General features: G+C 33.4%; 2 protein-coding genes across 2 annotated transcripts; one reads left to right on the top strand and one right to left on the bottom strand.

Moving 5' to 3' along the window:
• Positions 1–1,148: 1,148 nt before the first annotated feature.
• Positions 1,149–3,405, bottom strand: LOC123675329. Its single transcript, XM_045610678.1, has 3 exons — positions 3,190–3,405; positions 1,248–3,027; positions 1,149–1,204 (listed from the first exon to the last, which is right to left on the bottom strand). Exons 1-3 carry the CDS (start codon positions 3,403–3,405, stop codon positions 1,149–1,151), a joined length of 2,052 nt encoding a protein of 683 aa, XP_045466634.1.
• A 2,171-nt stretch (positions 3,406–5,576) lies between these two features.
• LOC123675328 lies at positions 5,577–7,970 on the top strand. Its single transcript, XM_045610677.1, has 3 exons — positions 5,577–5,792; positions 5,955–7,584; positions 7,667–7,970. Exons 1-3 carry the CDS (start codon positions 5,577–5,579, stop codon positions 7,771–7,773), a joined length of 1,953 nt encoding a protein of 650 aa, XP_045466633.1. The 3' UTR covers positions 7,774–7,970.
• The last annotated feature ends 15,386 nt before the right edge of the window (positions 7,971–23,356 follow it).

Raw genomic sequence — 23,356 nt, 5'->3', positions numbered from 1 at the left:
AAAGGACTTTGCTGGCGTGAGATACAAGTGACAGTGTTCGGTAGTTCTCGCACTTTGTAGTTGATCCTTTTTTGTGTAATAGAACGTATATTGACGTACACCAGTCGGTTGGCCATTTTCCCGTGCTCCATATAGCCGTACAGATTGAGTGGAATATTCGTACACCCTTTTCGCCCAACATTTGAAAGAGTTCGCCTGGTACGGTATCGATTCCTGGGGATTTATTCTTCTTCAATGATCGAATGGCTTCTTGTACTTCAGATAGTAGTATCGCTGGCTCTCTGGGATAGCTACATGGCCATGAAATTTCTGGTGGGTCCTGCCTGCTCTTGTACAGATCTGCACAGTAAATCCTCCATGTTTCCAATATTTCATCCATATCAGTCTTCAGATTTCCCCCAGCATCCAGAATGGACCAGTTCTGCGGTCTGAATTCTCTTGTCAGCAGTTTTATTTTGTTGAATAATTCCCTAGGCTCATTTCTGATATATATATATATATATATATATATATATATATATATATATATATATATATATATATATATATATATATATATATTCAGTGAGATAAATTATTTGCCGAATAAAGTAAGGAGGTGTGGTTGGGTATCTAGGCAATTTAGAAAAGATCAACAGTCTATAGTCTATTCATCTATATTTCGAACCAATATGCGGTTCTTCTTCAGGATGCTAAAAAAATTACACAAATTACAAAGTTGCAAAAACAGCAATCCCCGCCTACATCTGACCGGACAGCGCCATCCAAGATGACAAGTGCAGCCACAACAGGTCCTCCACTCATAAAACTCAATAAAAATACATTAATCGTAGAAATATCAGAAACGTTGCCGTAATGCATATGTCAATTTTAAAGGTTAAAACTCACAGAACAGGGGAACACAGAGAAAACAACAATTCACAAAGTGACATAAAGTCATGTTTGTCTAGATGGCCTACGATCTAAGGATAACAAATAACTATATACAACACTTAAACTTTTCAAGTCAGTCTTCTTATTTATATTATTTTCATTTTCATTTATAAAACACATTTCAAGGAAACTTCTTTTATTATAGTTAGAATTGGTACATAATATTTCAACTTCATCAAACTTAAAATGGTGGTCTAGAGAGGACGAATGGCTAGCTAATGCACATCTATCAGGTCGTAATCTGGCGTCACTCTTATGTATTGAGATACGTCTTTTCAAACATTGTGATGTCTGTCCAACATACACAGACTCACAGTTCTCACATGGAATGCGATAAACCACGTCAGATCTAGACATGGTGTGGATCCTATCTTTAGTTTGGCTGAAAAGAACGCCTACTACTAAAGGATTGTACTTCGCAATTTTTATGTTCTCAATTTCTTTTAGAATTTTGGTCAATTTACCTGTTAATGGTGGAATGAGGGGCAGGCTTACATATTTGTCATGTGTGGCAAGTTCGACTAATGTCGATGTTCTTATTTGTGGGACCTCGTCGACTTGGTCAGAAGTTAGAGAATGCAGACATCTGTTCAAAAACATCCTAGGGTAACCATTGTTCTCAAAGATCTTAAGCAACTTTTCTTCACTGTTATGAAGAAAGTCTGGATGGCAGATTTTCTTAATTCTACGAAACATACCTTTAATTAAGTTAGTTTTCATAGCCCAAGAATGGTTGGAACTATAATGTATATAGCGACCTGAAGAGGTCGGTTTTTGGTACCAATCCAATTTTACAATGTTACCTGCACACCTGATAGCTTTGGTGTCAAGGAATGGGACACCATTTTCAGTTTCTTCTTCTGCAGTAAACTTAATGTGTGGGTCGTAGTTATTGAAAACTGCCAAAGTCGTAGCAGTCCTGTCTTCGGGAATAGCAAGGAGAAGGTCATCAACATATTGATAGGTAATCGGCACCTGGAAGGGCAGTAGAGGAATGCAATATTTCAAAAGCACTGACATGACTATATTAGCCAAAATGGGACTGATTTTACTCCCCATTGCACAGCCAAAGATTTGTGAAATGAAGGAACCCTTGAAAACGAAATAGCTGGACTCAAACAAAAACTTTATGATTGTTAGAAAAAGTGATATATCTATGGTTGTGACCTGACTTACTCTGGACCATTCCTGTTGGATAATTTGTATAACTAGCTCTAGTGAAATATTCGTGAATAAACTGACAGCATCTAAGGAAATGAGTTTATACCCTTGGGGTAATATAAAGTTATTAATTTTGGAAGCAAATTGGAAAGACTCAGCTATGGTATAATCATGGAAATCTGAGAATGCTTCTGTGAGAATCTGTGTCATAAATTGACTGAGTTCAACTGACGCTGAGCCAATTGTGGAGACGATGGGCCTCAATGGGATGTCTGCTTTGTGTACTTTAGGAAGCCCATATATTCTTGGTGGAATCGCTTTATAGGTGGTTAATTTTCTGGCCATTGAAGCATCAATAAAACCTTTGTCTTTCAGTTGTTTGACAATTTTGTTGTTTTTACATTGAAATTCATTGGTAGGGTCTCTCCTTAATTGTTTGTAAACTGACGAGTCTTGTAGAAGCTGGTTCATTTTCTGTTCATACTGTTCTGTGGAAAGTATTACTGTGATGTTACCTTTGTCAGCAGGAGTGATAACCAAGTCATCGTGTGTCTTGACAAATCTTCTAGCATTGGTCAAAAGGTAGTGCTCAAAGTTATGTGTCATCTTTGAATTGTGCACGAAGTTGGTAATAGCATTAGTGCATTTAGCTCTCAAGATATTCTGCCTGGTGATAGGAGCCAAGTTGATTATGTTCTCTACATCTGCCACAATATTCTTGATAGGTATGTCTTTAACAGGAAGGGGAGCCACACCAAATTTAGGTCCCAGACTCAAGATAACCTTAACTTCTGTGGGAATCTGTGTAGTAGTGAGATTGCAAAGCCATTCATCTCTGATTTGGATGGACTGGATTTTTAGTTTTTTTAGTGCAAGGAACTTCTTTTCAAGAAGCTTCTTGTTGTTGGAAAATACTTTCTTGTATGATCGGTTCTGTGAAATGTAAAATCGTTCAAGGATGTTAGTTGGAACGAGTACCAACAATTCAGCTTTCAGGTATTCCAAAGTGGAAGAAAAATTATTGATTTTCTTTATGGTGAAGGAAATCTCCATGTTAAGAATTCTGGTAGATATTTTTTTGTTAAAAAGACTAACCTTTCTGTTGTTTTCGGCATCATCTGATAAGAGGTTGGTCAAACATTTGATGTTCTGGACGATATGTCTGGGTAAAATACCGGTCGTTCTGCAATGGAGCAAGAAGTTTCTTCTACAAGCCAACTTCGCCAATTTGGTGTTCAAATGAGCCCATAGTCTCATCTGTTCAGACGCAGTTCTACCATACGCTAAACCTACGTCATCAAAGAAACCCATTTCTGTATAATTCAGTGAGATAAATTATTTGCCGAATAAAGTAAGTAGGTGTGGTTGGGTATCTAGGCAATTTAGAAAAGATCAACAGTCTATAGTCTATTCATCTATATTTCGAACCAATATGCGGTTCTTCTTCAGGATGCTAAAAAAATTACACAAATTACAAAGTTGCAAAAACAGCAATCCACGCCTACATCTGACCGGACAGCGCCATCCAAGATGACAAGTGCAGCCACAACAGGTCCTCCACTCATAAAACTCAATAAAAATACAATAATCGTAGAAATATCAGAAACGTTGCCGTAATGCATATGTCAATTTTAAAGGTTAAAACTCACAGAACAGGGGAACACAGAGAAAACAACAATTCACAAAGTGACATAAAGTCATGTTTGTCTAGATGGCCTACGATCTAAGGATAACAAATAACTATATACAACACTTAAATTTTTCAAGTCAGTCTTCTTATTTATATTATTTTCATTTTCATTTATAAAACACATTTCAAGGAAACTTCTTTTATTATAGTTAGAATTGGTACATAATATTTCAACTTCATCAAACTTAAAATGGTGGTCTAGAGAGGACGAATGGCTAGCTAATGCACATCTATCAGGTCGTAATCTGGCGTCACTCTTATGTATTGAGATACGTCTTTTCAAACATTGTGATGTCTGTCCAACATAGACAGACTCACAGTTCTCACATGGAATGCGATAAACCACGTCAGATCTAGACATGGTGTGGATCCTATCTTTAGTTTGGCTGAAAAGAACGCCTACTACTAAAGGATTGTACTTCGCAATTTTTATGTTCTCAATTTCTTTTAGAATTTTGGTCAATTTACCTGTTAATGGTGGAATGAGGGGCAGGCTTACATATTTGTCATGTGTGGCAGGTTCGACTAATGTCGATGTTCTTATTTGTGGGACCTCGTAGACTTGGTCAGAAGTTAGAGAATGCAGACATCTGTTCAAAAACATCCTAGGGTAACCATTGTTCTCAAAGATCTTAAGCAACTTTTCTTCACTGTTATGAAGAAAGTCTGGATGGCAGATTTTCTTAATTCTACGAAACATACCTTTAATTAAGTTAGTTTTCATAGCCCAAGAATGGTTGGAACTATAATGTATATAGCGACCTGAAGAGGTCGGTTTTTGGTACCAATCCAATTTTACAATGTTACCTGCACACCTGATAGCTTTGGTATCAAGGAATGGGACACCATTTTCAGTTTCTTCTTCTGCAGTAAACTTAATGTGTGGGTCGTAGTTATTGAAAACTGCCGAAGTCGTAGCAGTCCTGTCTTCGGGAATAGCAAGGAGAAGGTCATCAACATATTGATAGGTAATCGGCACCTGGAAGGGCAGTAGAGGAATGCAATATTTCAAAAGCACTGACATGACTATATTAGCCAAAATGGGACTGATTTTACTCCCCACTGACGTGGTTTATCGCATTCCATGTGAGAACTGTGAGTCTGTGTATGTTGGACAGACATCACAATGTTTGAAAAGACGTATCTCAATACATAAGAGTGACGCCAGATTACGACCTGATAGATGTGCATTAGCTAGCCATTCGTCCTCTCTAGACCACCATTTTAAGTTTGATGAAGTTGAAATATTAGGTACCAATTCTAACTATAATAAAAGAAGTTTCCTTGAAATGTGTTTTATAAATGAAAATGAAAATAATATAAATAAGAAGACTGACTTGAAAAATTTAAGTGTTGTATATAGTTATTTGTTATCCTTAGATCGTAGGCCATCTAGACAAACATGACTTTATGTCACTTTGTGAATTGTTGTTTTCTCTGTGTTCCCCTGTTCTGTGAGTTTTAACCTTTAAAATTGACATATGCATTACGGCAACGTTTCTGATATTTCTACGATAATTGTATTTTTATTGAGTTTTATGAGTGGAGGACCTGTTGTGGCTGCACTTGTCATCTTGGATGGCGCTGTCCGGTCAGATGTAGGCGTGGATTGCTGTTTTTGCAACTTTGTAATTTGTGTAATTTTTTTAGCATCCTGAAGAAGAACCGCATATTGGTTCGAAATATAGATGAATAGACTATAGACTGTTGATCTTTTCTAAATTGCCTAGATACCCAACCACACCTCCTTACTTTATTCGGCAAATAATTTATCTCACTGAATTATACAGAAATGGGTTTCTTTGATGACGTAGGTTTAGCGTATGGTAGAACTGCGTCTGAACAGATGAGACTATGGGCTCATTTGAACACCAAATTGGCGAAGTTGGCTTGTAGAAGAAACTTCTTGCTCCATTGCAGAACGACCGGTATTTTACCCAGACATATCGTCCAGAACATCAAATGTTTGACCAACCTCTTATCAGATGATGCCGAAAACAACAGAAAGGTTAGTCTTTTTAACAAAAAAATATCTACCAGAATTCTTTACATGGAGATTTCCTTCACCATAAAGAAAATCAATAATTTTTCTTCCACTTTGGAATACCTGAAAGCTGAATTGTTGGTACTCGTTCCAACTAACATCCTTGAACGATTTTACATTTCACAGAACCGATCATACAAGAAAGTATTTTCCAACAACAAGAAGCTTCTTAAAAAGAAGTTCCTTGCACTAAAAAAACGAAAAATCCAGTCCATCCAAATCAGAGATGAATGGCTTTGCAATCTCACTACTACACAGATTCCCACAGAAGTTAAGGTTATCTTGAGTCTGGGACCTAAATTTGGTGTGGCTCCCCTTCCTGTTAAAGACATACCTATCAAGAATATTGTGGCAGATGTAGAGAACATAATCAACTTGGCTCCTATCACCAGGCAGAATATCTTGAGAGCTAAATGCACTAATGCTATTACCAACTTCGTGCACAATTCAAAGATGACACATAACTTTGAGCACTACCTTTTGACCAATGCTAGAAGATTTGTCAAGACACACGATGACTTGGTTATCACTCCTGCTGACAAAGGTAACATCACAGTAATACTTTCCACAGAACAGTATGAACAGAAAATGAACCAGCTTCTACAAGACTCGTCAGTTTACAAACAATTAAGGAGAGACCCTACCAATGAATTTCAATGTAAAAACAACAAAATTGTCAAACAACTGAAAGACAAAGGTTTTATTGATGCTTCCATGGCCAGAAAATCAACCACCTATAAAGCGATTCCACCAAGAATATATGGACTTCCTAAAGTACACAAAGCAGACATCCCATTGAGGCCCATCGTCTCCACAATTGGCTCAGCGTCAGTTGAACTCAGTCAATTTATGACACAGATTCTCACAGAAGCATTCTCAGATTTCCATGATTATACCATAGCTGAGTCTTTCCAATTTGCTTCCAAAATTAATAACTTTATATTACCCCAAGGGTATAAACTCATTTCCTTAGATGCTGTCAGTTTATTCACGAATATTTCACTAGAGCTAGTTATACAAATTATCCAACAGGAATGGTCCAGAGTAAGTCAGGTCACAACCATAGATATATCACTTTTTCTAACAATCATAAAGTTTTTGTTTGAGTCCAGCTATTTCGTTTTCAAGGGTTCCTTCATTTCACAAATCTTTGGCTGTGCAATGGGGAGTAAAATCAGTCCCATTTTGGCTAATATAGTCATGTCAGTGCTTTTGAAATATTGCATTCCTCTACTGCCCTTCCAGGTGCCGATTACCTATCAATATGTTGATGACCTTCTCCTTGCTATTCCCGAAGACAGGACTGCTACGACTTTGGCAGTTTTCAATAACTACGACCCACACATTAAGTTTACTGCAGAAGAAGAAACTGAAAATGGTGTCCCATTCCTTGACACCAAAGCTATCAGGTGTGCAGGTAACATTGTAAAATTGGATTGGTACCAAAAACCGACCTCTTCAGGTCGCTATATACATTATAGTTCCAACCATTCTTGGGCTATGAAAACTAACTTAATTAAAGGTATGTTTCGTAGAATTAAGAAAATCTGCCATCCAGACTTTCTTCATAACAGTGAAGAAAAGTTGCTTAAGATCTTTGAGAACAATGGTTACCCTAGGATGTTTTTGAACAGATGTCTGCATTCTCTAACTTCTGACCAAGTCAACGAGGTCCCACAAATAAGAACATCGACATTAGTCGAACCTGCCACACATGACAAATATGTAAGCCTGCCCCTCATTCCACCATTAACAGGTAAATTGACCAAAATTCTAAAAGAAATTGAGAACATAAAAATTGCGAAGTACAATCCTTTAGTAGTAGGCGTTCTTTTCAGCCAAACTAAAGATAGGATCCACACCATGTCTAGATCTGACGTGGTTTATCGCATTCCATGTGAGAACTGTGAGTCTGTGTATGTTGGACAGACATCACAATGTTTGAAAAGACGTATCTCAATACATAAGAGTGACGCCAGATTACGACCTGATAGATGTGCATTAGCTAGCCATTCGTCCTCTCTAGACCACCATTTTAAGTTTGATGAAGTTGAAATATTATGTACCAATTCTAACTATAATAAAAGAAGTTTCCTTGAAATGTGTTTTATAAATGAAAATGAAAATAATATAAATAAGAAGACTGACTTGAAAAATTTAAGTGTTGTATATAGTTATTTGTTATCCTTAGATCGTAGGCCATCTAGACAAACATGACTTTATGTCACTTTGTGAATTGTTGTTTTCTCTGTGTTCCCCTGTTCTGTGAGTTTTAACCTTTAAAATTGACATATGCATTACGGCAACGTTTCTGATATTTCTACGATAATTGTATTTTTATTGAGTTTTATGAGTGGAGGACCTGTTGTGGCTGCACTTGTCATCTTGGATGGCGCTGTCCGGTCAGATGTAGGCGTGGATTGCTGTTTTTGCAACTTTGTAATTTGTGTAATTTTTTTAGCATTCTGAAGAAGAACCGCATATTGGTTCGAAATATAGATGAATAGACTATAGACTGTTGATCTTTTCTAAATTGCCTAGATACCCAACCACACCTCCCTATATATATATATATATATATATACAGGGTGGCCATTTGAAAACGAAACAGACGAGATTACAGACGAAATAAAGTTTTTCGATAGAAATGCTCGGACAGGTCGATTTCTGTTTCGCGGGGGACAACTTAAGATGTAGGTTACGGACGCATAGCGCTTCAACCCTTGCTGCTACAACCCCCACCCCCAATTTTTGAATAGGGAAGATGGGGTGAGTGATACCTCAATTTGAAGGTATTTTTATACTGATTTCAGCACAGCAATTGTTTTTTGATTTTATGCATTAGTTCTCGAAATATTCTTGCGTAAGTTAGTTAGGAAGGAAGCCACAGTCATGGTTGTTTTGAAGCTCAAAATGTCGATTTTTCACAAAACACTACAAGTGCCATGAAAACACTACTTCATTTTCGAATACTTAGTTAAGAATATTTCGAGAACTAATGCATAAAATGAAAAAACAATTACTGTGCTGAAATCAGTATAAAAATACCTTTCAAATGAGGTATCACTCACCCCATCTTCCCTATTCAAAATTTGGGGGTGAGGGTTGTAGTAGCAAGGGTTGAAGCGCTATGCGTCCTTAACCTACATCTTAAGTTGTCCTCCTCGAAACAGAAATCGACCTGTCCGAGCATTTCTATCGAAAAACTTTATTTCGTCTGTAATCTCATCTGTTTCGTTTTCAAATGGCCACCCCGTATATATATATATATATATATATATATATATATATATATATATATATATATATATATATATATATATATATATATATATATATATATATATATATATATATATATATATATATATATAGTTAAGGACTTCTTGAGAATCGAGGACAATACTCCGTGGATATTAGTGAAGTGTTTCCACCAGTAATTATGTAGTTTATCACAACCTGGGGTTGCCCAGTTGTTTGTTCCTTTTAAGACCTCTTCTATATCAGATACAGTTATGTCAACTTCATCCATTTGGACTTGCGGTATTCTGGATTCAGCCTCCTTTATCCAAGACATCTGCTCATTATGTTCGACGCTCCCCGACCATACCCCACTCCAATACTCCTCAGCAACCCCAGGTTCGAGGTTGACATCTTGGCTGACGCCTTTTTGTTCAAGATCTCGAAAAAATCTCTTCTGATTCTGGTGAAACATTCTGTTATTTTAATTTTTTTTTCCTTCTCATTGTATCGTCGTATACGGTTCCCTAAAGCTTTGATCTTCTGTTTCAGGGTGTCATTTAGAAGGGCTATCTTATCCTTGAAGAGAGGATCTCTCCGTTTGATCCTGAACTCAGATGCGAGTTTTTTAACGTTCTTCATTACTTTTGTCGAAGGATGTGGAGTAGCTAGGTAAGTATGAAACGTTCCATTTTTTTTTCTAAATTGCACGATTTTATTTTCCAGGCGTCTTTTCCATGGTGGTGATGAATTGAAACATCGGGGGGCATATATATATATATATATATATATATATATATATATATATATATATATATATATATATATATATAGAATGATTTCTAAGGGAATCGACCAAGTTTTACACCAAAAAAATATATACTTCACTTCACAAGAGCGACATAAATAAAAAGAACAAAAGGTGTGCCCTAACAAAGCACTCATTAGAACAAAATCATAAATTTCTTTTTGACAATGTAGAGATAATTGATAAAGAACGGAATTACAATAAGAGAATTATATTAGAGATGATCCATATCAATGAGGAAGAAGAAGCAGTTAACAGTAAATCTGACACGCAAAATCTTAGTAATATCTACACATATTTGTTAACATACCCAAACCGAGAGAAAAATTTCTATGATGGACCTATTGATGAATAATAAAATTTGTGAACAAAACCCACCATCTCTCTTGCACCCATTGTTTGATGCCTTGTCTCATTGAATTTTATCTTCTGTCTAAATTGAATGATTTAAACGCATGTGCAAATGCCACCATCTTATTTCATTCTATATTCCACATTAAAATATTGACCTTTATCGACATAAGATACCCAGTTGTCACTTTGAGATTCCTGAAATATTTTTATTTTTGTTAGATTTATGAATTACTTAATGATTAGTTTATATTTGTTGACACCTTAACCTCGATTTCAGTGAGTATGTTTTCAATTGTTTTTGTTTTTCATTTTAATCAAGTTTTATCGATGACTGTATGTACAATTGTGACAGTTTTATGTTTATTTTTTCTTTTTATTGTAACTGATAAATTTTGTTGATATCTTGTAGAAGCCCTGAGGATGGATTGAATAAAATCCGAAAGCTCGGCAAAGAAAACAGAGTATTTTTTTGGTGTAAAACTTGGTCGATTCCCTTAGAAATCATTCTGTATAAATCACGACCATTACTGCATCTAAGTTATATATATATATATATATATATATATATATATATATATATATATATATATATATATATATATATATATATTTATCCAACAGACGTATTCAGTCCCGTTATACTTGGCAGGCTACCTCAGACCCATGTGATCCGAGTGTTTTCTTGGAGTGTATATGTGAAAAATCAGCTGTTTGAAAATATAACTCCTTAGGCATCCATAGAGGGGAAATTTTTTTTTTCATTCAAGAAAGTTATATATTCTGTTCTCTTTTTGAGACCCGTCACGTTCCGCCGACTCTTCATTCCCACATATACTCGACTGACATGTACAGCCCACCTTGTCGATCCCAGCGGTGTTGTCAGATCACAGGGTCTTAGCGCGTCTATTCGATATACCATTTTGTTATAATTGTATAAGTGACGTTGAGAACTGAACAAATCAAGATAATATTGCATTTTTCGCATGGTTCAGCTATTTCATGAAATATGTTTATTGAATAATCTCAACTGTTACTTTGAATGAATGAAAATTTGTTAGAATGTCCGTAATTTTCGAATATCGAGTAGAAATGATCTCAAACGATTGTAATTGAATTCAGAAAATATCAATATCTTACAATATATCCGCCAATCACGATTATATTATGTCTGAATCTGGAGTTAGGTGATGAAATAAGTTATCTGAAATTTTGGTTATGAGTTCTTGTGTTTGATGAGAGCACAGCGAAACTTTTGGGAGATGAGTTGTATTTGATCGACCATTATAGCGAGAAAACATCAAGGATGGCAAAATAGATATTATGATTTTGTTAATTTATAATAAGTTTAATACTAATAATTCTTAGTTACAACTAAATTGAATACGATAAACATTCTTAGAATTTGTCTCAGAACTGAAATCATCTGGAAAAATTAGAATATGTGAGTGAAATAGATATTGTGATCGGGTACTTGATTAAAAAACTCATTGAAAATATAATTAATACTTTTCAGTCTCAATGAAATATTTTTATTAACATATTAACAATCTATTTTGCTGGAATTCTATATATACTAGGATTTAAATTCTAACTTAGTCATCATTCTGGAAACTTGGTGAATGCGTGGAAATGAATTCCATACATTTATGTTTTCTTGGAGGCTTCTTATTCCTTACATGATTCTCAAAGTGTTTGAAGTACTAAATTCTTCTCCTCTCCTGGCCATATATGACGTTTCTGTTTTACTTCTTCACTTTAAGTGACCACGTCAGTTGAAGAACCTTGGAATATAAGTATCAAATATTAGATTTTTTTTGAAACATTCTGGGCTTTCACTGCCATTATCTCAAACAGAACCTATATAAAACATTTAATATTCCTGCCTACTTCAATAGGTGTACAGGGTGGGCAAATTTCGATGTTTTAGCACTACAACTTTTAAACCATTAGACATAGACAAAATCTCATACCGATTCTCGGTCTCTTTTTCTGAGAAAGTAATTTGTTACTTTCTCAGAAAAAGAGACCGAGAATCGGTATGAATACTACTCTTGAGTAGTATTCATTTTTGGCCACCTTCTTTTGTTTTCGAGTTATAAGCGAAAATTGGGAAAATACTGAAGATAGAGCTCTGAAATTGAAACATTATCGAGGCACTTTTTCACGTAAAATCCAGTAGCGGTCTTGTTTTTTCAAAAGGGTCATTAATTACGAAGCTTCGACCCAAAATTAAAGTTAAATATTGAGACTCTTAGTTAAAAAAAGATTTTTGACCATTTTCTGTTATTTATTTTGATTCAAACCACACAATGTTATATATTTTTGAAATCAGGAAAAATTAAGCTTTCAAGAAATGACACAGAAATTTAGTGTTCCCCTTTGAAAAAACATAACTGGATTCTACGTAAAAAAGTGCCTGTATAATGTTTTAATTTCGGAGCTCTAGCATCAGTATTAGCGGAAATATAAAAGTTTTTCGATATCGCCATTTTTCCAATTTTCGTTTATAACTCGAAAATAAAAGCAGGTGGCCAAAAATGAATACAACTCTTGCTATTTTCTCAGAAAAAGAGACCGAGTATAGGGTATCAGATTTTGTCTATCACCTCAGGTTTAAAAGTTGTAGTGCTAAAACATCGAAATTTGCCCACCCGGTACACTCTGTTTGTGAGGAACAAATCATATTTGGCCTCAGATATAAAACAGAAATTAACTATTGAACTGCTCAAAATAGTCATCATTTATTTTTCGTTGCAATTAAGTTTTGAAATCATAATACAATCGTGTGTTTTTTCAGATGTAAATCTGAAAAATTTCTATGCTAATTGATTTTTTTCCGTCTGAAACATATAAAACACTTAATATTAATTATTCATCAAACTTCAAAAATTATCGAAAGTTTTACTTTCACATGTCAAATATCATATTAAAATCTGTGGACTTCAGATAATGTGAATTGTCGGTGGGCACCAAGATCTATGAATTTAACATCGTTAGATTTGTCCCTTTGATCATATTTGAAGAGCACCATTCATCAGTTGAAAAATATTGAAAAGAAAATACCTGGCAATAATAAATTGAGAGGCTTTTTATATAGTTTGATGAGCAATTTATATATCATGTTAACAGACATACGGATGGAATGACATACATACAGACAAAAAGGCATACAGACGGAAGGACAGACAAAGAATTTGACCTATGATTTTTCATCCGGGAGTCGAAACTCTATTGTTTCAGATAATTTTCGGCTTATTATGCGAAAACGAAAATTTTCCTCGAAAAATGAGCGCGCAAGAACTATTTTTCTCATCTTCAACATTCTGTGTAATTCGAATTAGAAATGCATGTATGGGGTCCTAGGGAAAAATTAAAATACTCTTGGCTAGGAATAACTTTAAATATATTAACACTATCTTCCAATCTGTGATGATGACCCATCGATGGACATTGCTTATTTAAATGAACCTCTCTTTCAAAGTCGATACCTACAGAACAGATTATCAGTTGTTTCATAATTTGTATCACTAAAATTAGTGAGGCAATAATGAGTTATTGCTTCGAACAATATCATAATCTAAAGAAATTGTCTCATGGAGTATTCATAATCTATCCTATTTAAAAATATAATAATAATACCTGTCGCAATTTTTACTATGCAGTAGCTGCGCGCGGACATTGTTCCTTTATATCTCAACACAACTCATACCAATTGAACGATACCACAATAACACGAAAATTTCGAGCCCTTTTGTATATCGAATAAACAAGATCGGACCCAAATACGAGAACGCCCCACTCTGTATATCATTGTTATGGTCAATCAACGTCTCCATTCCCTCAATTTGTTTGACCGCAGATGAAAGGCAACGATTTCAATATTAGATCTTCGGTGCACATTGCTTATTTCAATGAACCTCTCTTTCAATGTCGATACCTGCAGAATAGATTTCAGTTGATTCATAATTTGTATCACTAAAATTAGTGAGAAAATGATGAGTTATTGCTTCAAACAATATCATGAACTAATGAAATTGTCTCATGGAGTAATCAGAATCTATTCTATAAAAAAATGTAATAATAATAATACCCATTCCTGTCGCAATTTTTACTATGCAGTTGCTGCGCGCGGACATTGTTCCTTCACTTCTTAACACGACTTATACCAATTAAACGATGCTACAATAACACGAACATTTCGCGCCCTTTTTATATCGAATAATCAAGATCGAACTCGACATGCGAGAACGCCCCACTCTGTATATAATTGTTATGGTCAATCAACGTCTCCAGTCCCTCAATGTGGTAGGCCGAAAATAAAAGGCAACTATTTCTATATTAGATATTTCATCTTTTCTGTATATGGACCTGAAAGTAACACTTGGCTACTTATACAAGCCCAGTAAATACGGGCGTCGTCATGAGAAATACTCTTTTGGAATTTTCTGTACGCAGCTCGTAAATCATATATTTAAGCTATTTACATTATATGAAGGTGATGTATCATATGTAAGGAAGGAAAATTACTTCATGATTTGATTCCTGTATGAAAATTAGAAGGAGTATCAACTGTATATGGAAATAAAGTGATTAATTTATTTATTTCACAACAACAAACAACATCTACGCTTTGTTCCAACAAAATCGTATGAGAATGAAAAATTGTTAGTCATTCGAAAAAATTCTTCTTCTCATTTTATGTCAATGGGTTAGTGCACCATAGAATGAAATATTCTAAGATTTCGTGTGTCTGTATTGAAAGTGGTCAGATATACTCGTAAGCATCGATTTATTTCAAAAAAAGTATCTACTCTACTCTACTCTTTCGATATTCTTTTCCAAAGTCTGATTATATGTCTGAAATATCATCTTCACAAAAATAATTTCGAACATTATGTAGAGTAATTGTATTAGATGTTTATTTAGAGCAGTTACAAATATCAATAACCATAAACTCGCCAACACACTATTAGAGCTGTACGGAATGTATCTTGGAAATGAGGCTGATTTCGAAAAATAATTGAACTACTCCTTCTAATTTTCATACAAGAATCAAATCATGAAGTCGTTTTCCTTCCTTACATATATCACCTGCATATAATGCAAATAGTTTAAATATTTCATTTTCGATCTGGGTACAGACAATTCGAAATGAGCATTTCTCATGACGACAGCCGTTTTTACCGGGCTTGTATAAGTAGCCAAGTGTTAGTTTTAGGTTTATATACAGATAAGATAAAATATCTAATATTGAAATCGTTGCCTTTCATCTGCGGTCGACCACATTGAGGGAATGGAGACGTTGATTGACCATAACAATTATATACAGAGTGGGGCGTTCTCGCATTTGGGTCCGATCTTGTTTATTCGATATACAAAAGGGCTCGAAATTTTTGTGTTATTGTGGTATCGTTTAATTGGTATGAGTTGTGTTGAGATGTGAAGGAACAATGTCCGCGCGCAGCAACTGCATAGTAAAAATTATTATTATATTTTTAAATAGAATAGATTATGAATACTCCATGAGACAATTTCTTTAGATTATGATATTGTTCGAAGCAATAACTCATTATTGCCTCACTAATTTTAGTGATACAAATTATGAAACAACTGATAATCTGTTCTGTAGGTATCGACTTTGAAAGAGAGGTTCATTTAAATAAGCAATGTGCATCGATGGGTCATCATTATAGATTGGGAGATTGTGTAAGTATATCGAAAGTTATTCCTAACCAAGAAAATTTTAATTTTTTCTTAGAACCTCATACATGCATTCCTAATTCGAATCACTCAGAATGTTAAAGATTAGAAAAATAGTACTTGCGCGCTCGTTTTTCGAGGAAAGTTTTCGTTTTCGAATGTTAAGCCGAAAATTATCTCAAACGATAGAGTTGCGAATCCCTGATGAAAAATCATAAGTCAAATTCATTGTCTGTCCTTCCGTCCATATGCCTGTTTGTCTGTATGTATGTATGACATTCCATCCGTATGTCTGATTATCTTTTCGTACGTCTGTATGTCCGTCCATTCATCTGTTTCTTGGTCGGCCCTTCTGTATATCTGTTTTCAAGCTACACAAAAAAAGTTGAAAATGGAGTATAAAGAAAAGTTCCCATACCATTCTTATTATTGGTACTATAGTAATGAAGCAAAAACATTCTACAGGAGCTTTGTTCAGTAGAATCTATTTGTGTAATCATTTTTTATTGCTGTTAGTTATTATAGATGTGATACAATCTTGTGGTTTTTGAATGTTAATCGAAAAAATTTCTATGAGAAATGAAATCGCTTTTTATTTCCTTTTCATAATGATAACATGGAATATAAATTGCTCATCCAACTAAATAAATGATCAAAAAATTCAGTTCCACATAGCAAGTCACCCTAAAGCCTATCCATTATAATCTGTGAACTTCAGATATATTCGGTGGCCACCAAGTTCTCTGAATTTAACAGTGCCGGATAATTTATTTCGAAATTTTTCAACTGATGAATGATACTCTTTGAATGTGACCAAAGGAACAAATCTAACGATAGTAAATCTTGGTGGCCACGGACAATTTTCCTTATCTGAAGTCCACAGATTTCAATAAGTCATTTGCCATGTGAAAGTAAAACTTTCGATGATTCTTTAAGTTTGATGAATAATTTATATTCAGTGTTATATATGTTTAGAAAGAAAAAGAATTGTTATTTTTCATAGAAATTTTTCTGATTTACATCTAACAAAATACATGTTTGTGTTATGACTTCCAATATTTATTGTAATGAAAAACGAATGATGATTATTTTGAACAGTTCAATAATTAATGTTTATATCTTAGGCAAAATTTGATTCGCACCTCACAAACAGAGTGTACACCTTCTCAATATGCAGGAATATTAAATGTTTTATATAGGTTCTGTTTCAGATAATGGCCGTGAAAAGCCCAGAAATCTTATATTTGATACTTATATTTCAAGGCTCATCAACTGGCGTGATCACTCAAAGAAGTAAAACGCCATATAAGGTCAGGAGAGGAGAAGCAATTAGTACTAATACACTTCAAGAATCATGTAAGGAATAAGAATCCTCCCAGAAAACATGAATGTATGGAATTCATTTCCATGCATTCGCCAAGTTTCCAGAATGATGCCCGAGTTCGAATTAAAATCCTGGTATATAAAGAATACTAGCAAAAATAAAGTGTAATTGAAAATATTTGTTTGAGACTGAAAAGTATTCATTTTATTTTTGTTTTGTTATTTTTAAACCTTATTTGCAGACTTGCAGTTATGTGATATTTTCAGTTTTTATTATAATTATATTTTCAATGAATTTTTCAATCAAGTACCTGCTCACAATATCTATTTCACTCACACATTCTTATTTTTCCAGATGATTTCAGTTCTGAGACAAATTCTAAGAATATTTATTTTATTCAACTAGTTGTAACTAAGAATTAGATCATTCCAGTTATCGATATAACATTTATATCAATGATTTTATTTTGATTCATTCTTTTTAGTTTCGATATTCCTATGAATTTCACAGAAAACGTTCAATATCTCCTCATAACACTATACCAATCTATTGTATTCTTCCTTAACATTCCTAATTGATTGAATTCAAACCGTTCTTTTTATGATTGGCCATCATTTCCAACATAGTTTTGATTTTGAAGCATGGTTTTTATTCGGTTCATTTATATAATATTTTTATTGTTTATACAAAACAATATAAAATGAAGTTATATCATAGGTAGTCATAAATCATTAAACTTGATTCTATACTCATCATGTCTGCGCCCGACAGAATCGATTTCGAACGACAATTACTCATCAAATATTCGAATTCAATTGCTTGATAATTTTTTTTTTCAAAATCCGAAGATCAAAGTCTTTGGAGAAAAATGATCGCATGCAGCTCTCCTGTAACAAGCAGAAAAACATGCTGCACTACACAATAACTCAAGTTCTATACAGGATGATTCCAAATAAGACTTGAACCGTGGAGAATAAGTTGGTATGACTCATTTGCGGTCGTTTGAGTCATATTTATTGATAACCCTTAATTTGAAGTTCTTTTGATTCTTAAAAGATTTTCTACCTTAGTTCATTTTTCTTCTTCATTTTCCACGTTGATCCCAATTCGATAATTATTTCGCTTTGAGGTTGAATAGTATGTTTGGCATGCAACTTTTGATTTGCCAGAAATATTTTCGAATCTGGCGAATTTACTTCTTTTTTTCTCAAGAGAAAGTTCCGCATTCACTAGTTTCGTGCAATCATAGGCAGGAGAATTATGAAGAATTTTCGAAAACAGATAAGAAACTTCTTTTCTGGAAGTTTCGTTGATTGATAGGCGTGAAATCATTTTTCAATAGAATGAGTGTTCCGCATACTCTAGGCTCAACGTTGGTATATTTTTGAACGAATTGCTTCCTTATCGAAGGATACATATGACAGAACCTGTTTCGTGCCCAGTGAGAAGTACAGCTCCATCAACTTCGGATTTTTACGTTTGGGACAGATTTAAAAAAATTGTATATGAAAGAACCTCTTACGTTCACGTATGTGTTTCATTCAAGTTAATAAGAAAATTAGTACCACTCATAAAATTTTTCATGTATCTCTGTTCCCTTAAGCAGAATTCCAAGTTTTCTAAAAGAAAGCTTTTATCACAACGACTACCTATGGAAAAATACTATTAGTTTTAATAAATTCTTCAAGTATGACTGCTAGTTTCATAATCGAAAGGATCACTATCCAATTCTCATGACGTCGATTCAATGTACCAGGTTTGTATAAGCTTCAAATCGTATGTTTTTTAGATGTATATTTCAGAAAAATGGAATATCCGATTTACGAGCTCTATAAGAACAAATAAAAAATGATTTCTATCGACGTCGGTCCTATATACCGGGTTTGTATAAGCAGTGCGGAGTGTGAGGTTTAAGTTTATATACAATCTACAGCGTTGTCATATTTAGGGTCTGGAGTAGTCGATCGAATATATCAATTATATACAGCGTGTTACTCTCGATATAAGCGCCCTCGCACTGGCCGAACCCTGAAGTTTTCTGTATATATTATGATGTTTCACCGATTTTTCACACCCGGCTGAAAATTTATCCCTGGCATCCCCGAACGTCCCTGAACAAAAATATATGGTTAAACGCTACCAGACCCGGAGTCGGGTCTGACAACGTCAGTTTTGGACTGAAAAGTCGGTAGAGTATATCGATTCGGGTCTGTATAAGCGGTCAAACAAATCTATATATATATATATATATATTGTCTCCAGATAACAGTCGTACTATAAATATCGTGAATCTATTAAGGGAATTCGACTGATATATATATATATATATATATATATATATATATATATATATATATATATATATATAGATCAATGAGATAAGGGTTTATCGACTCAATGTTTGGAGGAATAAATAAAAAGATGAACTCTCGAAATAATTACTGGTAATTATTTCGTAAACAAAGCAACAATAACAAGTTTATCAATCATTTATTTCTATAAACTGCGATGCGGCTAATTTACATTGATAATTGTATTTGTATTGTTTTGTCTAGTCTGTAAGTTTTATTTAATGACGAATGTTTGAGCATGATGCTAGTGACTTTAAAAATCTCACATTCGAAGCCCTGAAGAAGCATTAAAAAAATGCGAAAGCTTGGCACAGAATAAAGAGTTCATCTTTTTATTTATTCCTCCAAACATTGAGTCGATAAACCCTTATCTCATTGATCTAAATATACCTGAGACTCTTAACTTCACTTATAATATATATATATATATATATATATATATATATATATATATATATATATATATATATATATATATATATATATATATATATATAAGCATAAGCTGTAATGGGCTCGTCCATAAGAAAACCGTGCAGCATCTGCAGGAACTCCAGCTTCCCAACAATGCTATCTGTTGGATGCAGAAGGCCGTTGTACTGGGGACGGTTAACATCATCCGCCAGGTGCTTTACTCCTATTGAAGGTGACGACAGGATTTTTACCTTGGTGCTCCCACCCGGTTGATCCTATATAACCACGAAAGTGTGAAGGGAAAAAAAAAATATATATATATATATATGTCTGCAATTTTAAGGGATATCGACTGAAGCGAGGTAGATTTAAATACTCTTTATTTATGATATCCCTTAAAATTGCAGACATTTATAGTACGACTGTTAACTAATCAAATATATATATATATATATATATATATATATATATATATATATATATATATATATATATATATATATATATATATATATATATATATATATTGTTATGGATCGTATATTCAAGCTGAGATTATTTTGTTGTTGATATAAATTAAATTGATTCAATCCAATAACTAAATTTGATACTATATTTTTATAATTTTGCGCCGACTCCATATCTCAGTAGGGTTCAATTCAAATTCAATTATATATTTTTTTAATTTAATTAATATTTTCGAAATTCACTAACTATAAAAAAATTTTTATCTAATAACTAAATTTATATTAATCTAATCTTATATTTACGTATTTAAATCTTCATCGACCTCATCAGTGTTCTATGTTATGGTATGGTATCGTCTTCTATGCTCCTAACCTCGAATCCAGATTATAACCTTAATTTGTATTAGTTCAAGTTGCATTGTTTTGAATCCATTTTCCATTTAATATTGCTCCACTGCTTCAACTTGCTTGAATCCAGGGAAATTTCTTCTTGAGATTGATTAAATATTTTTCCACTTCTTCTCACAATGATTTTCAGGTACGTATTTAACAATTTTAATATCTTGCAATTTTTCGTAAATAAATTCTTTCGTTTCTCAATTGTTTCAGATATATTTCTTGAGTCAGGTGATGTGCTCTCAACAATGGTTTTTTACTGACTGATTAGCTGTCATTTGGCTGAGCTTTATATAACTTTTCAATTTTTTCTTGAAATCAAGATTGCCTTGGATGTCAAAAAATTTTCCAAATATGATGCTTTCGCAATTTTCTCTTTTGAGGTAAGTTTTCCTTCTTCAATCTTGATCTAGTTAATTTCTTCATTTTTTTCCCCATCTTTTGGTACCACATATGTTGCATTCGGTCGATTCGAAGTTAACAAAATTTTCAAATATTCTATATACAATTTGGAAATTTTTCTAATATTCACTTTCTTTGGCCTAATATTCAAAGATTTCTATCTATAACTCCTAAAATCTACTACATATTTTTAAATTATACTATAATCTAATGAAATATATACATTTTTGTATGTTTGAGACATTAATTACTTTGGAATCCCTGATTTATCATTCGATATCCTATCCCTATCCATTTTTTACAATTTTATTAGGAATTTCAGCTAATATTACATTTTTGAGATTGCATCTAGATGTAATTCACTAGATCACAAGCTATTTCATGAAAATTAACATAGGAAATATAAAATAAATGATTATTTTTTATCATTTTGAATGAAAATTGAATATTCAGTCTGTTGACTCTTTTAACATTATTTACATGATATATAAATGGTTCCTGATACTTGAGTTGAATATCTTTTGTTGATTTTATCAAATTGAACTTGAATTTTATTAATATTTTCATTTTGTTTCAGATCCTGAGATGTTTTGAATGAATATTGATATAGTACTTTAGAAATATTGGATTTATGCTACTTTTATAATGTGCAAGTGAATGGAATAAATGAATAAAGTTACTCTACTTTTCTTTAAAATTATTGGATCATATCAAGTTAAAATTTATTATCTATTTGATGAATTTGCTGTAGTTTCCGAAGGATAGAGTCTGGTAATGTATTCTCATTGATTTTATAAGTTGATAATACCATTCCATAACAATATATATATATATATATATATATATATATATATATATATATATATATATATATATATATATATATATACAGGGTGTCCCGGGAAGAATGCGACAAACGAATACCATGAATTAAAGTCATCAAGGAGGACCCGTATCAAGAGGTTTCAATCGCCTGAGTGTATTTATTATAGATTTTTCAGTGATGTTTGTCTTTTTCACTCATTTTCTCTCATTATGTCATTATATACTACCCAACTCAATTCAACAATGATTATTATTGCGGCGACAAACAGCCCAAAAGTGTCCGATGCTGCTTTCTAAGGCAGCTCCTTCATATGCCACTTAACTCCGCAAATTATGATATCTATCGAGTATCATATTCAACTTTTTAGATATGGCATCCAAAATTAGTGGCAAAGGCAGTTCTCTAATACTTTCTGCACTTACAGTGTTTACTTCGATGAAAACTATATTTTCATAGATTCATTCAGAATGTAGTGGCTGCCCACACTTGTTGCACTTAGTTCACTAAAAAATTCTGTCCCCTTTTGTGTATTACAACAAAAGATATCGGCATGCTCAGAATTCAAAACATTTCCATAATTACATTTTCTCATTTCTCATTAGCTTTTGAGATTTAAAATTTTCACCATATTATGTATAGTAGTTTGACAATCGACTGATTGAACCAAATTCAGCAAAGATGTTTATTGAAAACAAATGGAAAGTATTTCATATCTGATGCTATAAACTAGGTGCGTCAAGTTGATGATCCACTCCTAGAATTTTGGTATCAAATTGTTTTGGGTATTTTGTGCCAATATTTGCCGTATAAAAAATTTTTTGTGCCCATTACGTTTTCGAGATATTCCGAGTTTTTCCTGTGAGTCACCAACTCGACGCTGTGACTCCTACATGCGAATTTTTTAATTTGGGTATTTTGTGCCCATTTCGTGCCAATTTTTGCCGTATAAAAAAAATTTTGTGCCCATTCAGTTTTCGAGATATTTTGAGTTTTTCCCGTGAGTCACCAACTTGACGCTGTGAATCATACATGGAAATTGTCAATATTTTTTATTTCGGTATTTTGTGCCAATTTTTGCTGTAAATAAAAAAATGTGTGCTCATTTAGTTTTCGAGATATTTTGAGTTTACCTTGTGAGTCACTCACTTGGACGGAAATTTTCTCATTTAGATAAATTGTGCTCATTTTGTGGCGTATGGTATGGATTTTGTTCCCCTACAGTTTTCGAAATATTTGTAGTTATTCC

This window comes from Harmonia axyridis, chromosome 3 (genome assembly GCF_914767665.1).
Source record: "Harmonia axyridis chromosome 3, icHarAxyr1.1, whole genome shotgun sequence".
NCBI classification, from domain to species: domain Eukaryota; kingdom Metazoa; phylum Arthropoda; class Insecta; order Coleoptera; family Coccinellidae; genus Harmonia; species Harmonia axyridis.
This window is presented reverse-complemented; position numbering and strand designations above follow the sequence as displayed.